The sequence below is a fragment of the Oncorhynchus nerka genome, linkage group LG25 (genome assembly GCF_034236695.1).
Source record: "Oncorhynchus nerka isolate Pitt River linkage group LG25, Oner_Uvic_2.0, whole genome shotgun sequence".
Classification (NCBI taxonomy): Eukaryota; Metazoa; Chordata; class Actinopteri; order Salmoniformes; family Salmonidae; genus Oncorhynchus; species Oncorhynchus nerka.
In genome coordinates this window covers 37,610,114-37,631,791 of record NC_088420.1, presented here as the reverse complement: position 1 = coordinate 37,631,791, position 21,678 = coordinate 37,610,114, and the positions used below count along the sequence as shown (strand labels likewise).

Here is a 21,678-nt window from a genome sequence, read left to right as displayed (position 1 = left end):
TGAGATGTTCGACAAGCTTTTGGCCATGTAGTGTATCTTAGTGTACCTGTCAGTTAAAAGGCATATCTGTTTCCGGAAGGAAACTTACCCCAGCTCATAGCCCTGAGTAAAATAATAGACAACAGAACAGGGAAATGTGATGTGATCAGCATTAGATGGAACACCTAATATGGCTGCCAGTCCAGCCACCACAGAACCTTGATTAGAACTGGAATGTCCCAACGTCCTGCTCATTCTAATTGTATATCCCTGGGAGTCTGCCGCGAACAGGCCTCTCTTTGTGTTACTCAGGTGTGTGTGTGTGTGTGTGTGTTGCTACAGCTTTGCTTACCTCAGTCGCTCTAATTAAAAATCGTTCCCAGATTAAAGAAACTCCTTGGATCCCCTTTCCCTGATCCCAATCTGCCTACACACACACACACGCACACGCACACACAAATGGCCGAGGAGCACAGCGGCTCTCTTCAAACATTGCACAGTCTCTAACCCAGTGACTCTCTGACAGCCCAAGCCCCTAGATAATTCCCATTATTACTACTCGGTCCCTTGTACGGTCTGTTTGAAATTCTCTCAGTTCTTGGGCTGCTAAAATCAGTCATCTTGTTGAGCTATTTCCCCCCATTAGTACGGTTAGCTCTGCTAGTCTCCAACTGTACACTCTCCAGCAGACTTTAAAACGAGGCTTTGGCTAATGCAAATTAATGTACAAATGAAGTATTATCTCCAAGATGGACATGTTGGACATTTGGGTCCGGGATACAAATCCCAACATTTTAGTGTGATCTGAAACATGGTTAAAAAGCTCTGTTGATGATAATTCCATTGCACTTCATGATTAAAAAGTTTACAGATGTGATAGGACAAGAAGGGTGGTGGTGTAGCAATTTATGTGAAAAACAACTTTAAGGTGACCTACTAGTTGAGCTACTAGTTATAAATGTTATTTCTCAGAATATTCATTTCTATGTTGCTGGGATCTATCGACCTCCCTACACCACAGCGGCAGCAACTAGCTCCATGAATAGCCTCTGAAATAGTGATATCGGGGGTCTGAATCTCGATTAGCTTACTCCCTCGTCTGATTGTCTTAAATCAGCATGTACTGTACCGAACTTAGTCCAACTGATTTCAGAGCCCATTTGTTTGAATGTAGAGAATCCTGCTAAATCAACTCTGATTGATTTCATACTTACAAATAACCCTCCTAAATACTTAACTAGTGGTGTCTTTACTATGGGACCTCAGTGACCACTGTCCCAAAGTCTGTGTCAGAAACACAAAGTTGCCTAAAACTCAACCACGCCTTACTGCTAAGAGAAACTTTAAACACTTCCATGAGTAGGGTTCTGACATGACCTTAACCATTGAGTCTTACTTAGTGTTAATGACACTCCGGAAGCAGAACTTGACCTTGAACAATTCTTTAGTATGTTTATCTCTTCATCTGATAAACATGCTCCTATGAAGAGATTAAGAATGAAAGATAGAGCCAATCCATGGTTCACGCCTGAACTTGATGAGTTCATTCAGCTACGGAACAAAGCTTGGTCTGAAGCCAGACACAATGGTAGCTCTGCTGACTGGCTCACCTTCAGATAACTTAGAAATATATTTACTGCTTCCGTAAAAAGGGCTAAATCTAACTATTTCATTAATTCCATATCTGACCCTCGTGGCAATCCAGCTAAGTTTTGGAAGGCTATTAAATCAATAAAAATAAGCAGCCACACCTTTCAGCCCAATGAGGTTCTATTGAACTCCCAATACTAAAGCAGACAAAACTGAAATAACTGATGAGTTAACCAACATTTTATTGCAGCAGGACATTTTTTGAAAGGGGAAATAGCAGCAATAAGGACAACTCTGAACATACTGTTCATGAACATAATACAAGTTCATCTCTGATGCAACCCTGTTTAATCAGACTTGCCTGCTACTGTAAATGGTGACCCACTGTTCTCTCTTCGGCAAGTCACTAGTAGGGATGTTCTGGACAGTCTCTTAGCGATTAATGTTAAAAAATACACTGGTGCAGACATGCTTGACCCATGTCTTCAACAGTTTACTGCACCTCTGATTATGGAGCTCTTGACATATATTTTTTATCTATCCATTCTCTTGGTTACTATTACTAAGGCGTGGAAGGCAGCCCTTGTTCTCCCACTTCATAAAGGTGGTGATCCCTGCAATCTTAATAATTATTTCCCAATTTCAAAGCTTTCATGTCTTTTGAAAATATTTGAACTCTTGGTAAGCTGCAGTCCATTTCAAATAGAACATTTATCCTGAATACTCATCAGACAGACTTTAGGCCAGGACACAGCACCATCTTGGCTGTTTCTCTAGTCATACATGACATAGTTAATGCACAGGGTAGGAAACAGCACTGCGCTGCCCTAACTGGGGCTTACATCTCTATGTGGATGACACATATATTTATTCCCGTGCCCCCTCAGTGCAGCAAGCCATTCACCACCTTCTGCTTGGCTTTAATTCAATTCAAGAATCGCTCACCGATCTTAAATTAGTGTTAAATGTTGATAAAACCAAGTTTATGTCTTCAGCTCTTGTCAAATTGATCCTAAAGACCTGTATCTGTACCTTGACAGGAGCCCAAAATGAGCTAGACCTGCATTATAAGTATGTAGGTATTTGGATAAGTTGTACATTAAAACACACATTGATAAGCTGACAAAAAGTTGTGAGTAAAGATTGATTTCATGTAAATAAATAAATCTTGAAAATTGATCAAGCAACACTGTGTTAAAACCTCTAGATTCAGTCTATCACTCAGCTTTATGTTTCACCACTGGTGATAATTTCTGTACGCATCATTGTTTCTTATAGTTCTGTTGGCTGGGAGGCTCTGACTACCAGAAGGGCCCAACATTAGCTATTATTCATATACACTGCTCAAAAAAATAAAGGGAACACTTAAACAACACAATGTAACTCCAAGTCAATCACACTTCTGTGAAATCAAACTGTCCACTTAGGAAGCAACACTGATTGACAATAAATTTCACATGCTGTTGTGCAAATGGAATAGACAAACAGGTGGAAATTATAGGCAATTAGCAAGACACCCCCAATAAAGGAGTGGTTCTGCAGGTGGTGACCACAGACCACTTCTCAGTTCCTATGCTTCCTGGCTGATGTTTTGGTCACTTTTGAATGCTGGCGGTGCTTTCACTCTAGTGGTAGCATGAGACGGAGTCTACAACCCACACAAGTGGCTCAGGTAGTGCAGCTCATCCAGGATGGCACATCAATGCGAGCTGTGGCAAGAAGGTTTGCTGTGTATGTCAGTGTAGTGTCCAGAGCATGGAGGCGCTACCAGGAGACAGGCCAGTACATCAGGAGACATGGAGGAGGCCGTAGGAGGGTAACAACCCAGCAGCAGGACCGCTACCTCCGCCTTTGTGCAAGGAGGAGCAGGAGGAGCACTGCCAGAGCCCTGCAAAATGACCTCCAGCAGGCCACAAATGTGCATGTGTCTGCTCAAACGGTCAGAAACAGACTCCATGAGGGTGGTATGAGGGCCCGACGTCCACAGGTGGGGGTTGTGCTTACAGCCCAACACCGTGCAGGACGTTTGGCATTTGCCAGAGAACACCAAGACTGTGCTCTTCACAGATGAAAGCAGGTTCACACTGAGCACATGTGACAGACGTGACAGAGTCTGGAGACGCCGTGGAGAACGTTCTGCTGCCTGCAGCATGACCGGTTTGGCGGTGGGTCAGTCATGGTGTGGGGTGGCATTTCTTTGGGGGGCCGCACAGCCCTCCATGTGCTCGCCAGAGGTAGCCTGACTGTCATTAGGTACCGAGATGAGATCCTCAGACCCCTTGTGAGACCATATGCTGGTGCGGTTGGCCCTGGGTTCCTCCTAATGCAAGACAATGCTAGACCTCATGTGGCTGGAGTGTGTCAGCAGTTCCTGCAAGAGGAAGGCATTGATGCTATGGACTGGCCCGCCCGTTCCCCAGACCTGAATCCAATTGAGCACATCTGGAACATCATGTCTCGCTCCATCCACCAACGCCACGTTGCACCATAGACTGTCATCAGGAGCATGCCCAGGCATTGTAGGGAGGTCATACAGGCACGTGGAGGCCACACACACTACTGAGCCTCATTTTGACTTGTTTTAAGGACATTACATCAAAGTTGGATCAGCCTGTAGTGTGGTTTTCCACTTTAATTTTGAGTGTGACTCCAAATCCCGACCTCCATGGGTTGATAAATTTGATTTCCATTGATCATTTTTGTGTGATTTTGTTGTCAGCACATTCAACTATGTAAAGAAAAAAGTATTTAATAAGATTATTTAATTCATTCAGATCTAGGATGTGTTATTTTAGTGTTCCCTTTATTTTTTTGAGCAGTGTATGCTCCCATACTATTTCACCTCACTTCTAAATTGGAAATCTAGTAACAAATAGACTCGGTTTCTAGACTGGTTGGTACAAGAGGTTCTACGGGTCTCCTCTGAGTTAGGGAAGACTGCTTTCAGTTACTATGCCCCGCCGTCCTGGAATGACCTACAGGTCACTCTAAAACTTTATTCTTTGGTCCCAAAAGGTGAATTTAGGGCAGAAAAAAATAGATTATGAAAAGTGCACTTGTTTTGATTGATTGTATGTATTTGTTTCTGCTTACTGCCCCTTTGAATGTAACGTAATTTATTTGAAATTATGTAACTGTAATTGTTTTGTGATCATGCTCACATTGCTTTAACTGCTGTTCTCAGGGCACCGTTGGAAATGAAACTCTGGGCTCAGTGGGTTTCCCTGGTTTAATAAAGGTTCATAAACACACACACACACACACACACACACACACACACCTTGAGTAAGTAGACCTGACAGTCCGAGTGATAGTCATACTCTAGGCCGTCGAAGGTGTGGTAGTGTCTGTCGCTGTAGACCGTACATACTGCCGGACACGGAGAGTAATTACAGTTAAAATACCCCCGGTGACACACACTGGAGAGAGACAGAGACAGGGAGAGATAGATAGATAGACAGAGGGGGAGAAAAACATACAGACAAAAATAAAGACAAAGAGAAGACAGTAAATGAAACACAATTGAGCATTTGAACAATATTTAGGATACTAGTGCTCTATTTTTTTCATGTTAACAGCATTTAACAATCCTTAATGGAAACACACCAAAAAACAATCTTTTGGTATTTGTTTCATTAGTCCATTGTTGATATAGTCCCTAAATGTTTTGCGAGTCAGCAATCAAGTTTTCAAGATATATAACTTTCAAAATACAGAAATACAGCCGGCATCAAATTAAATTGTATTGGTCCCATACACCGAATACAACATGTGAAGATTTTACAGTGAAATGCTTACTTATGAGCCCATTCCCAACAATACAGAGTTAAAAAGTATGACAAATATTTTCTAAATAAAAAAAGGAAATAGTAACACAATAAAATAACAATAACGAGGCTATAGAATGTACAAGAATGTACAAGGAGTACCAGTACTGAATCAATGTGCATCATACCGGCTGTATTTCTGTATTATGAAAGTTATGTCTTGAAAACGTTATTTTTGACATGCAAAACATTTTGGGACTAATGAAACAAATACCAAAATATTGTTTTTGGGTATAGAGTTTTCCTTTAAGGGATGGGAGGGTCTTACCATCTGTAACAGGGGGTGTCGACGGTCTCTCCTGGCAGATACTCCAGGCCCAGCCAGGCACAGGGACAGTTCTCTGGGTAGTAACACTCCCCACGGTGCAGAACCAGCCTACACACACATATACACACAGTCGGGTAGAACCATTACAATAATCAGGGCTCAAGCATGTGTGTGCTAATAAAGTACTTTTTTCTGTGTTAATAATCTAAGCCTGGGGGGGTAATATTAAGCTAACATACGGAATTGTTTTAAGATGGTCATACCATGGATCATTTAGCTATTTGATTTGGAATTTTAGGACCCTGCAGGTATAAAAAATTATCTAAAAACATTATTTGATAAAATATTGAATTTGGCCTTTACTGCCATAGCTCATAGAAAATGCATTGAATAACACATTCCTTGTGGCACAAAACTTCTTCCATACTACTTCCAAAACTACTTTTTCAACCAGTACTGGGTTACCTTTGGACGAGTCCTGTGACACTTGTGGGGGTCATAGAACGAGTCTCCCCTCCCCTGGTATTAGTTTGTACCCTAAACGGTTTGGATGTTACAAAACGGACAACACCATCATCTTCGTGAGCCTTATCTTTCCTTAGTTTGTAGGCCAAACCATTCGGACGCTACAGATGTTTTTTCATGAGAAGACTGATTTTCAGGATGTCTCCAGGTCTGACAAACAGCGCTGTAGCTCTGCCACTTTCCACAGCAGATGCGGAAGGCCGACATTTGAGGATGTGTTGGATTGAGACGCAGCCCAAACGAAAAAACTAACTTAAACAGATGGATTTTGATGGGGATTTTTTAAAATCATGTTAATTAGTTTGACGCAAGGGTGTGCCAATCGACTCCAGTTTTTTTTTAAATAGTTAAACTAACACACAGACACACACCCTACCCAGGTGGGCAGACACAGCCAGGTATGCAGGGTGTGGTGGGAGGACAGGTGAGGTTCAACATCAGGTTCCGACAGGTGAGCTCACAGGCCACACCTCCTCGCCAAGCCACCACCCCCTGGACCCCCTGGGGCTCAGAACAGCTGTGGAACACCTTTCCCTCTGGACACTGGCCTCGCTCTGGCTCTAAAACACAAAGACAGAAGTCATTCAGAAACAGAGCTTTGTTGATGGATAGATGGATGGATGGGATGGATGGATGATGAAAAACTTTATTTAACTAGGCAAGTTAGTTAAGAACAAATGATGGCCTAGGAACAGTGGGTCAACTGCCTTGTTCATGGGCAGAGAGATAGATTTTTTACTTGTCAGCTCAGGGATTTGATATAGCAACATTTCACTAGGCTACCTGACACCCTGAATAAGAGAGGGATGGTGGGTTTACCTCTTTCTTCTGGTACACACTCCATCCTTCCATTCCTGCAAAGGCTGTTGATGGGAGACAGAGCGGGAGAAGAGAATAAACATTTCAATTAGGGAGATTGTTTGAAGGGCATTATGTCTGTGAAGTGAACTCTCTATAACCTCTCTATGAACTCTCTATGTACCATGGCTAGTGTGTGTGTGGCTGCTTACCAAGGGCCGGCGGCGCTGAAGGACACCTCCCCTGGCTGGGACACTCCACCAATAGAGTAACAATGACACTGAGACCTGAGAGAGAAAAGAGGAGAGGATGATGGGAGGGTCAAGTCCTATGTGTTTGACGATGATGATGATGATAATGTGCTTTTGATCAAGATTATGGTGCATACTTGCCTGACTACTCAGAATTCTTCCGCTGCTCTATGTTTGCTACATATTTCAGTCTGAGACTGCCATCACTGAAATCGTTTGTGGTGATGTCGAAATTTGGGTTGTTGTACAAAACAAAGTCAACAGCGATTTAATCATTTCTAAGCAATCGGGTATCAAAGCCTATGATGCATTTTCTAAATGCTGCTTTACAAACGTGGGTTCTGGCTCTGGCCCCACCCATCAGTTTCTGGGACCAATCAGAACAGTTAGAATGGGTTTGCGTTCCAGAAATCGTCGCGGAGATACTAAGATCCAGACTCATTGCGGACAAGAAACTAACGTCCATGGACGTGTCGTAGGGTTTTACCGAAGCAAGGGGTTTGGGTAGCCAGGCAAGATGCATGTTAGATGATAATGTGTAAGGGGGCGGAGTCTTACGGCTGAACACAGCGTTGTCGTACGTCATCGTAGTAACTGCCCTCTGAGCAGCCACACCCCTCAGCACAGTCATCATGGTTACAGGTCTCTCCACTGGAGAGGGAGCGGCACGAGCGGCCACAGGACGACACACAGGAATGGAACAGCATCCCACCCATACACACCACCCCTACACACACACACACCTGAGTTAAACACCTCCGTCACACCACCTACACTGTAACAAATTGCTGTAACTTTACAGCCAAAAATATACAGTTAGCTACTGTAATTCTATATTACAGTGCAGTACTGTAAAGAGCAATGCATTATGGGGGCTCAATGTCATTCCGCTACACTGCTGTAAAATTGTGCTGTATATTTTGCTGTATATTTACAGTAGCATACTGTGAATTATGGTGCATTGTGGGAAAATGTTGTGGACGGAGAAAGAATGTCTGGCTCATTAACATATTTGGAGGTGTGCCTTGTAAGAAGCTATATTTGTTGCACTCGTAATAGGGAAAGCTGTACAACACAGAACACAGAACCATACCGTATTTTTGTGCTGCCAAAAACCTTTTGAACAGTAGTGGATGCATGGTATTGTTGTTTCTGGCTCATTAAAATATTTTGAGGCATGCCTTGTAAGAGGCTATATTTGTTGCACCTGTCAGTGCTGTACCAATTTAACTGAAATGTGGCAGTAGTTTCCTAACAACGATAGACAGCTGTCCCTGATTGAGAACCATACCCGGCCAAAACATAGAAACAGAAAACATAGAATGCCCACCCCACATCACACCTAACCAAATAGAAAAATAAAACGTCTCTCTAAGGTCAGGGCGTGACAGTCATTGCCAGTTTAGACGCCTTTGTTAAGGGCATTACAAGTGAAAGTGATATAAAACACCAAATATTCATTGGTATGCTGCTGTAAAATATAATTACATATTCCATTTTATTACAATACAATTTAACAATAAAGTATTTTATTGCGGTTTTGTTGTATATGTAGTGCAGCATTCTGGAAATTATGTTGCATTATGGGAGGGGGAAAAGTTGCTGGATTATTAACATATTTTGAAGCGTGCCTTGTAAATGAGTGAGAATGCTGTACCAATTGAACTGATACAATACATGGTAGTAGTGTTCTAACAATTTCATGTGGATATGGAACAGATCAGAGTGGCAGGAAGTCTTAAACCTTAAAAGGTTAAGTGTTTTGCCAAGTCCTTTTCGTCTGTTTTGCCCTGTAATCACGGCCAGTTTGGAAGTCTTTGTTTAGGCCTCTAGAATAATGATGAGTGAGAAAGTTACAGACGCACAAATATCCTACCCCCAAGACATGTTAACCTCTCACCATTAAAATTACATTAAAGGGGAGGTTAGCATTTTGGGGGGGGTATGATATTTATGCCTCTGTAACTTTCTCACACATCATTATTCAGGATTCCTTCACATTAATGTAGAAGTGTTAAGAAACATTCTGTTCTTATTTACAATAAAAGTGACGTCAAAATGACACAATACATTATTTGCCATTCATTTCTATTAGGCACAAAATAATCTGAAACACAACCAAAACAAACAGCAAATGCATCCAACAAATTTGTAGTCACAAGCTTGATGTAGTCATTGTATGCTATGAATATGGGGTCAAATACTTAACTTTTTAGTAATTTAATACACATATAAAGTGAAATTGTCCCAATACTTTTGGTCCCCTAAAATGGGGGGACTATGTACAGAAAGTGCTGTAATTTCTAAACGCTTCACCCGATATGGATGTAAATACCCCAAAAATAAAGCTGACAGTCGGCACTTTAACCTCATAGTCATTGTATCATTTCAAATCCAAAGTGCTGAAGTACAGAGCCAAAACAACAACAAAATTGTCACTGTCCCAATACTTTCAGAGCTCATTGTATATCAAATACTACGTAACAGAAATGCTGCCCATTGTTGGGACTAGCTGCCTGCACTGTAAATCTGCTACAGTTTACTAACCACTGTACATTCTAGAAATACAGCATGTTGCTGTAGTCAGGTGTTACAGTAATAGGCTGTAAATGGGGTGGCAGGGTAGCCTAGTGGTTAGAGCGTTGGACTAGTAACCGGAAGGTTGCAAGTTCAAATCCCTGAACTGACAAGGTACAAATCTGTCGTTCTGCCCCTGAACAGGCAGTTAACCCACTGTCCCTAGGCCGTCATTGAACATTTGAATTTGTTCTTAACTGACTTGCCTAGTTAAATAAAAGTTCAAATGTATGTTTCAGTAAAGGTCCTGTAATTTACTGATGTCTGTGCTGCAAGTATTTTACTGTAAATGTACAGTAACCTACTTTTTACAGTGTAGACACACCACCACTACACACAGGCATATCATTCTCCAGCTCTCCACTGCCCAGACTCACCGCACTCTGAGACGTGGGCCCTGTAGTTGACTACAACATGGTGTTTGGAGCAGAGGTAAGTGTAGTGGGCCAGGGCCGTACACAGACAGGTGTTTCCACAGCGACATGCCTGGTAGCGACACTGTTGCTGGTACACACTGGGACTGACGTAACCATGGCAGGGAGAAAACACACTCCCCAACAAAACCTCACACAGAGAGGCATAGAACACTGTAACACACACACACTTCTCAGCTTTTTAGAGGATATGGCTGCAGCAAAACATGAAGATATATCAAGCAGTCAATGGAGGTCAGGGTTAGAGTTTTGAGGTCAGGGGTGAGAGGTTACCGTTGTGCTGGTTCATCTCACAGGGGTCGATGATTGGCTGGTTGATGGGGGCGGAGCAAGCAGATGAGACCCTCCAGGAGTTAGCATGGAGCTGGGGAGTCCCCTCTATCATCCCTGCTGGGGAACTATACACACACAGGCCAAAATGTCATGAATATACTTACTGTAATACTCTTTTACTCAACTGCCTCAGATATAAATGCCCTAAACCTTTTCTCCAAAGAATATTTAGGGGTCAATATGAGAGGAAGTAGTTTCCTTACAGGAAGTCGTCCCGAAGATTTCCGTTGAAGGTTCCACAAAGGCCTAGCGTGTTCCCACGCCATTGGCTGTCCAGTTGTAGGTAGACGCGCCCACCACGGCCGTCATACTGCAGACGCAGTCCAAGCAAGGTCCTCAGCTGGACGAACACCGACGTTAGCCTCTGCACCTCCACTACATCTACTCACATAAACACATATTAAATCTGACGTTAAATAAGGTGTTCCACAAGGCTGTGTTGGGACCATTACTGTTCTCTCTATACCGGATGTTATCCGTATCATACTGCATATTATACGAAGTAATGATAGGAGTATCAATTCGAAGTTGATTGTATCGTACCATTGGTGTAGGGCAAGGTGGGAGCGTGGTTGACCCCTATAAGCACCTCCCCCTCTCGGGTCAGAGTCACCTGGTGACTAACATTTTCATCCAGTACCACTGTCACCGACTGGATACACGCCTGCTGCTGGGCCTGTACACACACACACACACACGATTGTTTCAGATTGTGTGCGTGTTACCTATGTGAAGGTGGTATACTGCAATATGTGTTTGTGTGTGTTACCTCTGTGCAGGTGGTGTACTGAACGGTAACAGTGAATCTGTTGCCAATCCGGCTCTTAACCAAGACGTACTGACACGCCCCCGGCTGCAGGAACATCCTCCCATCGAACGACGTCACAAACACATCACCGACTACTGAACACTCCGCTGAGAGAGAGAGATAGAGAGAGAAAGAAGAAGGTAGGCAGGCAGGCATTGAAAGGTGTGACATTGGATCATTCAGCATATGAGTTTCTGATCATATGACTTGAGAGGTTAGCTCACCTGTACAGTTGTTCTCTGTGCAGTTCCACACTCCCCCCATACACACACTGTAAATACACCACAGGTTAGCAACTCACAAACACACACACACGAACACACACACAAGTCACACACACACACTCACCAGACGCTGCAGCCCTGCTCCAGAGTGTGTCCCTGTGTGTATGAGGTGCCGTGATAGACACAAGGACACTGAGACACTGCTATACACGTCCCATTCTGTAGAATCAACCCTAAAATAGTCGGACACAGAGGGTGAGATGGAGTGTGTGTGTGCGTGTGTGCATGCGACATGTGTGTATAAATGTGTTTGTGTGTACCATCAGGGCAGTAGCATCCATCCAGACAGTGCAAGTTGGTTCCCAGACATTCCTTGTCAAAGGTACAGGTGGGAGGGCAGCAGCTAATACAGTCTCTATGGACAAAACTCTCCTCACAACCATCATCTACGGAACAGTCAAATGAAGAACTTACTGCAGTAATAAGTTAGCTAACTGTCAATTAAAGGTTAGGGTTAATGTTTTGCTCCAGAACTTTTAGAACATTTCAGCCAAAACAGGTCCCCGTTTACATCATCCAGTTGTGTACTCCCTCATCCATTTCGTATGATATGTTTCGTCATGCAAAATATTATTCTCATAATTTTTAGGGCAATTTGTATGATATGCAACGAATACAATTCGTACAATATGTTGCGAATTAGTTGTGCTGAATGGGAAATAGATGATTTTTTTCTACTTAATAGTCATCCCCAGCACCACCGCAACATCAACATATGTGAAAATTGCACGTATCCATGTTTTGTAATAAGAAAGATAGAGGAAGATAAGTGTTTTCAACGACATCATCAACCAATTAGTAGGCAATTAGTAGGCGATTAGTAGGCAAAGCATACTTATAATTGGTTAAAATCACATGATGCACACTGATGATGTCATTGGAAACACTTATCTTCATATATATTTTTTTCCACAAAACATACAGAAAGTAGACAGCGTTGTACCAGATCTTCAGTTTCTCGGCAATTTCTCGCATGGAATAGCCTTCATTTCTCAGAACAATAATAGACTGACGAGTTTCAGAAAAAAGTATTTTCTTCTAGCATTTTGAGCCTGTAATCGAACCCACAAATGCTGATGGTCCAGATACTCAACTAGTCTAAAGAAGGCCAGTTTTATTGCTTCTTTAATCAGACCAACAGTTTTCAGCTGTGCTAACATAATTGCAAAAGGGTTTTCTAGTGATCAATTAGCCTTTTAAAATTATAAACTTGGATTAGCTAACACAGCGTGCCATTGGAACACAGGAGTGATGGTGCTGATAATGGGCCTCTGTACGCCTATGTAGATATTCCATAAAAAGCAGCCGTTTCCAGCTACAATAGTCATTTACAACATTAACAATGTCTACAATGTATTTCTGGTCAATTTGATGCTGTTTTAATAGACAAAACGTGATTTTCTTTCAAAACAAGGACATTTCTAAGTGACACCAAACTTTTGAACGGCAGTGTAGAAACGCGCCATTTTCACATATGTTGATATTGGGGTGGTGCTGGAGAAGAAGAATATGAATTTTAAATTTCCCGTTAAGATCCTGGACTGCATGTTTAAGTTAGGTTAGTATAATGTTACTGACTGCAGGAAGGGAAGCTGTCTCGCCACTCTCGTACAGGGTATCCTACATGGCTGCAGGCTCGTGTGTACTCCACCAACGCACGACAAAACGTCTCCTCATCATCAGACCTGGATCACAGAAGACAACAGTCAGAAATACTCAAACAACAGTCAGACAACACTCAGACAACAGCCAGAAAACATTCAGACAAAACTCAGACAACACACACACAACATTCCGAAAATAGTGAGACAACACTTAAAACAATAGTCAGCCAGAAGACAGACAGGCAACTCACTCACGCACGCACACACACTGGGGTGTGACTTACACACAGAGGTCAGCGACACAGCTGGCCACGTAGGGGTTTGGATCAATGTTATCATGACAGGACAGGAAGGGGAAGAACAGGAGAGCACTGCACTTCTCTATGGCATCCTACACACACACATACACAAACATCAACATAATACAACAAAACACAGAATATCATTGTACAGTCTTATGGCACACTGACAACCTAGGTTCAAGTAATATGTTCCAAACAGACAGACAGACACAGACAGACAACTCTTACGTCCATATCAGACTCAGAGTGGCAGGGTCCAGTGAAGTCTATGTCCACCAGAGGACAACCTCTCTCATGGGGCAGATCTACTGACCAGCTGTTAGCAAACACTGCTGGCTCCTCTGTCTGCACACCTACACACAGACACACACACACACGAAACACGCACACACACAGTTAAGGGTCCTTCCTCTAGATGCCTGAAAATAATCCAATATAATATAATAACTGTATAATGACTGTATATTAAAATAACTTCTCTCCTCTGCTCTACTTTCCTCTCTTCTCCTCTCCTCTGCTTTCCCTCGTCTCCCTTCCTCCCTCTCTTCTCCTCTCTGCACTCCTGTCCCCTTTGTACTCTTTTCCCTCTCTCCTCTCTTCTCCTCTTCGTTTCCCACTCTCCTCTGCTGTCTAGGTCATGTTACAGGACTACGGCCTCCACCTCAGTAATAATAACTATAATGGTTCCCTGTGGTGCTGAGAGGAGAAAGGTTGTGATGGAAGGATGATTGGGTGCTGAGACAGAGGATAAGAGATGGGTGGAGGAAGGAGGATAAGAGGCTGGTCGGACCCATCTGTCCAGTCTTACAGTAGGCTTTGATGAGGTGTGAGTGAGTGAGTGTGTGTGTCTCACCGCGGGCAGTGGTGAGGTCATCGTTGGGCAGGTTGTTATAGTTCCCACAGAGGCCACAGGGGGTGCCGTGGTGCTGTTCAGACATCTTCAGATATACTCCGCTCTCTCCGTCCCACGCCAGAGAGAAGCCAAACACACTCTTCACCAGAAGGTAGTCAGCCAGACGCTCTATAAACACACCTCCTATTGTTTGGGGCAGGCTCAGCCTATGCACATATGCAGGGATAGGCAAACATTTCAAAATACAATTACAAAATACCATAAAGATCAATGTATCAAAATAAACAACCAAATACATGCGTTTTTTTAGTTTTTTTAAAACATTTTAAATGTATACATTTGCATTTAGCCGGCCGAACAGGAACAACATATTTGTACTGGCTATGACTGTGTTATGTTGTTGCTTAACTACCTTAGTTGAGCAAGTCACTCTGGATACGTGTCTGCTCAATGACCAATATGTACATTTATATGTGAAAATGAACATACCAAAAAGAACTGCAAAGCACACTGTGTATTGTTTCGGCCGGAGCTCATTAGAATAATACTCAGCATGCTTTGCAATTGTTCATTTTTTCATATACAGTTATATTTAGTTGATTTAGCACACGCTTTTATCACACCATAGTGCTATCAGACTTCTGATACCAGTGCAGGGTGAAAGGGTGGACACAAAATATGAACTTCTATTTAAAAAATGGTATAGAATTATTTTGTATTTTGAAAATACAAAATGCACTGGAGTGCAATTCAAATGACAAAATACTAGTAATTCAAATATATATTTCAAAAACTGCCCATCTCTGCACACACACACACAGGCGCACACACACACACACACACACACACACACACACACGCGCGCGCGCGCGCGCACACACACACACACACACACACACACACACACACACACACACACACACACACACACATTACAACAGAAAACATACACATTCCTCCATATCCCACCCACCTGCGGCCCCCCTGGTGGACTTGGTATCCAGAGATGTGGATCTCCTCCTCGTTGGGGAAGAAGAGACTGAGAGCCCTGGGACAGGAGTACACACTGCCCTCACACACACGGCTGTTATGGACCCATACTGTGTACTGTGGTGTGGCTGAGCGGCAGTCCTGGGCCAGTATGTAGGAGCAGGTTCCAGGGTAGTAGAAGTAGCTGCCATCGAACGTCTCATAGTGGTGCTGACCCCAAGACCTGCAGATCCCATCTCTGTCTTGGCCCTGGTTAGGAACTACATGCACACACAAACTCTGAGTTGTGCATGCTTATCTCAACTCTGAATTGGCATGATAGTGCGCTGGTGTGTTTGTTTGTGTGTGGGGGTGCCCACAATGCTAGCTCACTAAAAGCCGCTCAGTTACAGGAAAACCCGTCTCTGTGCCATACCCAGCCAACTACACCCACTGTCTAACAGTGTTGGTGCTCTGGTGGTACTTTAGCCAGGTAGGTACTTGGTTGACAGGAACAGTGTGTATCAGAGTTCATCTGCCACACCCAGCATGATAAACGAACAGCAACACTTCATATTCCTGACGCTAGGGTGCTTACCATTGCGCCAACAAAACCATTGTGGTTGGGTGAGGGAAACACTACTTTAGGTCTCAGGCAATGTATCACTATAGAGCAATGGTTGCCAACCGGTCGATCGTGATTCCTAGTCGATCACCAAATATTTCTGTAGAAAAGCCAACAAACAATAAAGGCTTGCACTCCTTTTTTAGAATCATGTTGTGCTGTTGCCGGTAGGTGCACTTGATTCATGAGACAAACTCCGCCTACCCGGCGGACCGGCAAATCTGTGACTAAATCGAGTGCACCTACTGCGCTGCCCAATCGGATGGCTTAAATCGCCGTGGCTGCAGAGCTTCCGGGACCCTGGCCACAGCCAAGTTGAATAGGCTACTAGCCTACGTAAGATTAAATCACTTTTAAAATCATGACCACAGAGAGACTGTCAAAGAATACAGCAAAGAGCTGCTGTTTTTATGAGTGAGTTCATGTTTAAGTTTAAATTCAGCACTGTCACTGTTTTTATTCAACACTATTACAAAACGCGCTTCTCCATATTCCGTACAGCTGTCATGAATGAGTAGCCAAGTATCGATAGCCCTGCATTTTATTATTATTATCAGCTCATCGTGTCGATTTTAATATTAAATAATATTAAACTTTCTCTGGTCATAGGAACAACATTAATTTGTGCATGAGGCAGATGCGGTGCGCTCAAGACGATGTCCCCACTCTCTGGTCAGTCTCACCAGAGGAAAGGACGGAGAGAGCAGGGACCGTGAGAAGCAGTTGAGAAAAATAGTTTTGAAACTCGGGAATTCCAAGTCGGAAACTCAGGCATCTTTCTAGAGCTCCGATTTTTCGACCTGAAGACCACTGACGTCATGATTTGACCTCGTTGACAATCAGATGCAGGTACCATCAGTCCAGTAAAAATAAAAAAGTGCTAAACCAACTGATCTATTTTGTTATCAAAGCTTCAGTTTTGAAATATAATATGGTCTGTTTAACAATATTGGCAGACCAATCATATAGCCAATATGTTGTGATAATCTATTAGGCCTACTGTCCAAACCTCATTCCTACAAAACTGTTTGTGTGAGGTTAATGTAAAAAAAAAAATCTGAGCGTAGATCTCAACTTGCTTTTTGACTGCGAAAGTGATCTTGACTCAAAAAAGGTTGGTGACCACTGCTATAGAGGCTCTACTAGAGACGCATCTCTGATGTATAGAGACCCTGTGTAGTCTACAGAAACTCAACCCTAATCCTCCAGACTTAATCATACACACTATGGACTGGTGTGTGTATGTGTGTGTGTGTGTGTGTGTGTGTGTGTGGTTATTTATGACAGTGTGGACAGCTTATTAATGGTTGCTGATGGATGTGTCAGTCTGACTCTCATGCAGGCACACACACACCAAAATGAAACATACATTGTGGTTCTAGGTTCAAGATGTGTGTGTGTTACTCACTGATCTGGCAGCGGTCTCCGAGGGCCTGGAACTGTGCACAGTCACACACACCTCCCTCCTGACACCAGCCCCCATTCAGACAGCCACAGTACTCTGGTGAAACACAGACACAATCTTTCCTCAATTCCTTAGAACTCCTCTGGAAATACTTTGAGATTCACCAATTGATGAATAACTTATTCTTTACGAGAGAAATTGCTTTAACCCTTTACACTTGTGATAATTGGCCTATATGGATAGAGACAGATTAAAATGTTTCTAACAGAAGAAATATGAGTAGCACATGCATAACCATGGTAGCAATTGAAAGGGAACACTTTGGAGATGATGGTGAAATGATCAGACCACAGATAAGGACCAAACAGTTCACCTGACACAAGACTGAATCAAAACATTACACTGTTGATTTTACATTAACTGAACTTTTCATATTATTTGTCAACATCGAAATCAGAAAATACTCGGGATATTTAGTAACATAATAAGAATATTCATGGAAGTTTTGGGGTCAGTGCAACATTTTTTTAAATGACAAGGGTCCCCACACCTCTTCAAAGTGTGCACAGTTCCTAAGTCATTTCAATTCTCAAGGAAAGAGCCTTCAAGTATTAGGTGCTTATTTGAGCTCTGTTAGCTGTGTTGTTGAGGAACTGAAGCAAGCAAACGTGTTGTTTTTTGTTTGGAACACATCCCTGCATCCCCCCATCGCACAATTACTGTTGTTTTTACGGAATCCAAAAACGGTCCATTATGAACCATGAAATGGGTCAGGTGGGCATAATTTGAAAGCTTATTCAAATTGCCAACATGACTAGCTAAGTTATAAAATACGGTCTTACAGTGTTTGGCTTTCACAAGGAGAAACAGATAGTAATTGTGGTGCTCATAGAATGGAGTCATGAGTACAGTTGACGTCGGAAGTTTACATACACTTAGGTTGGTGTCATTAAAACTTGTTTTTCAACAACTCCACAAATGTCTTATTAACAAACTATAGTTTTAGCAATTCGGTTAGGACATCTACTTTGTGCATGACACAAGTCCTTTTTCCAACAATTGTTTACAGACAGATTATTTCACTTATAATTCACTGTATCACAATTCCAGTGGGTCAGAAGTTAACATACACTAAGTTGACTGTGCCTTTAAACAGCTTGGAAAATTCCAGAAAATTATGTCATGGCTTAACAAGCTTCTGATGGGCTAATTGACATCAACTGAGTCAACTGGAGGCGTACCTGTGGATGTATTTCAAGGTCTACCTTCAAACTCAGTGCCTCTTTGCTTGACATCATGGGAAAATCAAAAGAAATCAGCCAAGACATCAGGAAAAAAATTGTAGACCTCCACAAGTCTGGTTCATCCTTGGGAGCAATTTCCAAACGCCTGAAGGTACCACGTTCATCTGTACAAACAATAGTATGCAAGTATAAACACCATTGGACCACGCAGCCATCATACTGATCAGGAAGGAGACGCGTTCTGTCTCTTAGAGATGAATGTACTTTTGTGTCGAAAAGTGCAAATCAATCCCAGAACAACAGCAAAGGACCTTGTGAAGATGCTGGAGGAAACAGGTACAAATGTTTCTATATCCACAGTAAAACAAGTCCTATATCAACCTAACCTGAAAGGCCACTCAGCAAGGAAGAAGCCACTGCTCCAAAACCGTCATAAAAAAGCCAGACTACGGTTTGCAACTGTACATGGGGACGAAGATTGTACTTTTTGGAGAAATGTCCTCTGGTCTGATGAAACAAAAATAGAACTGTTTGGCCATAATGACCATCGTTATATTTGCAGGAAAAGGAAGAGGCTTGCAGGCCAAAGAACACCATCCCAACCGTGAAAGACGGGGGTGGCAGCATCATGTTGTGGGGCTGCTTTGCTGCAGGAGGGACTGGTGCACTTCACAAAATAGATGGCATCATGAGTGAGGAAAAGTATGTGGATATATTGAAGCAACATCTCAAGACATCAGTTAAAGCTTGGTTGCAAATTGCTTGGTTGCAAATTGGTATTCCAAATGGACAATGACCCCAAGCATACTTCCAAAGTTGTGGCAAAATCTAGGTATTGGAGTGGCCATCACAAAGCCTTGACCTCAATCCTATAGAACATTTGTGGGCAGAACTGAAAAAGTGTGTACGAGCAAGAAGGCCGACAAACCTGACTCAAGTTACACCAGCTCTGTCAGGAGGAATGGGCCAAAATTCACCCAACTTATTGTGGGAAGCTTGTGGAAGGCTACCCCAAACGTTTGACCCAAGTTAAACAATTTCAAGGCAATGCTACCAAATACTTATTGAGTGTATGTAAACTTCTGACCCACTGGGAATGTCATGAAATAAATAAAAGCTGAAATAAATCATTCTATGTACTATTATTCTGACATTTCCCATTCTGAACAATGCAGTTCACGAAATAGAATTCAGAAAATATCAAACTAAATAAACTAAAGTTTTAAAAAATAAAAAAAGTAACACAATAAAATAACAATAACGAGGCTACAAACAGGGGGTACCAGTACCTAGTCAATGTGCGGGGGTACAGGTTAGTCGAGGTCATTTGAGGTCATTTGTACATGTAGGTAGTGGTAAAGTGACTATCCATAGATAATAAACAGCGAGTAGCAGCAGTGTAAAAATAAGGGGGTGTCAATGTAAATAGTCCAGGTGGCCATTTGATTAATTGTTCAGCAGTCTTATGGCTTGGGGTTAGAAGCTGTTAAGGGGCATTTTGGTCCTAGACTTGGCGCTCCGGTACCGCTTTCCATGCGGTAGCAGAGAGAACAGTCTATGACTAGGGTGGATGGAGTCTTAGGCAAATTTTTGTCCCTTCCTTTGACACCACCTAGTATATATGTCCTGGATGGCAGGAAGCTTAGCCCCAGTGACGTACTGGGCCGTGCACACTACCCTCTGTAGCACCTTAAGGTGACGAGCCGTTGCCACACGAGCAGTTGCCACACCAGGTGGTGATGCAACCGGTCAGGATGCTCTCGATGGTGCAGCTGTATAACTTTTTGAGGATCTGGGGACCCCGTGTCAAATATTTTCAGTCTCCGAAGAGGGAAAAGGTGTTGTCGTGCCATGATAGTTCGTCGGTGATGTGGATACCAAGGATCTTGAAACTCTTGATCCGCTCCACTACAGCCCTGTCAATGTTAACGGGGGCCGGTTAGGCCCACCTTTTCCTGTAGTGCACGATCAGCTCCTTTGTCTTGCTCACATTGAGGGAGAGGTCTTTGTCCTGGCATCACACTGTCAGGTCTCTGACCTCCTCCCTATAGGCTGTCTCATCGTTGTCGGTGATCAGGCCGACCACTATTGTGACAGGTTACCTTCACTTTCTTGGGCACATGGACTATGGTGGTCTGCTTGAAACATGTAGGTTTTACAGACTCGGTCAGGGAGAAGTTGAAAATGTCAGTGAAGACACTTGCCAGTTGGTCCGCGCGTGCTTTGAGTACACGTCCTGGTAATCCGTCTGGCCCCGAGGCTTTGTGAATGTTGACCTGTTAAAAGGTCTTGCTCACATCGGCTACGGAGAGCGTGATTACACAGTCGTCCGGAACAGCTGCTGTTCTCATGCATGCTTCAGTGTTGCTTGTTTAGAAGCGAGCATAAAAGGCATTAAGCTCTTCTGGTAGGCTCGCGTCACTGGGCAGCTCGCGGCTGGGTTTCCCTTTGTAGTCCGTAATAGTTTGCAAGCCCTGCCTCATCCGACAAGCATCAGAGCCAGTGGAGTAAAATTCAATCTTAGTTCTGTATTGACACCTGTTTGATGGTTTGTCTGAGAGCGTAGCAGGATTTCTTATAAGCGTCCAGATTAGTCTTCCGCTCCTTGAAAGCGGCAGCTCTACCCTTTAGCTCATTGCGGATGTTGCCTGTTGGTTGGGATATGTACGGCCAGTCACTGTGGGGATGAGTCATTGATGCACTTATTGATGAAGCCATTGACTGAGGTGGTGTACTCCTCAATCTAGAAGAAAAAGAAACGCACACCTATTTAGGCGAGGTGCTGGCTAGCGGAGTAGAAAACTTGAAAATAAAAGAGAGCCGCACACTCTAGGAGCTCAGATGCAAAAATGTAATTACCAACGTTTCGACAGCCAAGCTGTCTTCATCAGGATATAATCACAAACACTGCGGGATGACTCGTTTATGTAGTGTCAAAAGACACAGGTGTCTGTAAACATGGCCAAAAGTAGTTAAGGGTGACATGTTCGATGCCAATATAA

At 43.1% G+C, this 21,678-nt stretch overlaps 1 protein-coding gene across 1 annotated transcript in view; it reads right to left on the bottom strand.

Annotated features, from left to right (window-relative positions):
- The window catches only part of LOC115109477 (otogelin-like protein), a 53,350-nt gene that overhangs the window by 27,059 nt on the left and 4,613 nt on the right, over nt 1–21,678 (bottom strand). The window contains 20 exon segments of the mRNA XM_065009765.1: nt 4,850–4,988; nt 5,665–5,772; nt 6,566–6,749; nt 7,009–7,052; nt 7,200–7,274; nt 7,797–7,965; nt 10,193–10,402; nt 10,523–10,647; nt 10,786–10,963; nt 11,126–11,258; nt 11,352–11,497; nt 11,615–11,661; nt 11,739–11,847; nt 11,935–12,060; nt 13,253–13,359; nt 13,563–13,669; nt 13,809–13,933; nt 14,434–14,639; nt 15,407–15,683; nt 17,436–17,528. Coding sequence (XP_064865837.1) covers nt 4,850–4,988; nt 5,665–5,772; nt 6,566–6,749; nt 7,009–7,052; nt 7,200–7,274; nt 7,797–7,965; nt 10,193–10,402; nt 10,523–10,647; nt 10,786–10,963; nt 11,126–11,258; nt 11,352–11,497; nt 11,615–11,661; nt 11,739–11,847; nt 11,935–12,060; nt 13,253–13,359; nt 13,563–13,669; nt 13,809–13,933; nt 14,434–14,639; nt 15,407–15,683; nt 17,436–17,528 — 2,708 coding nt within the window.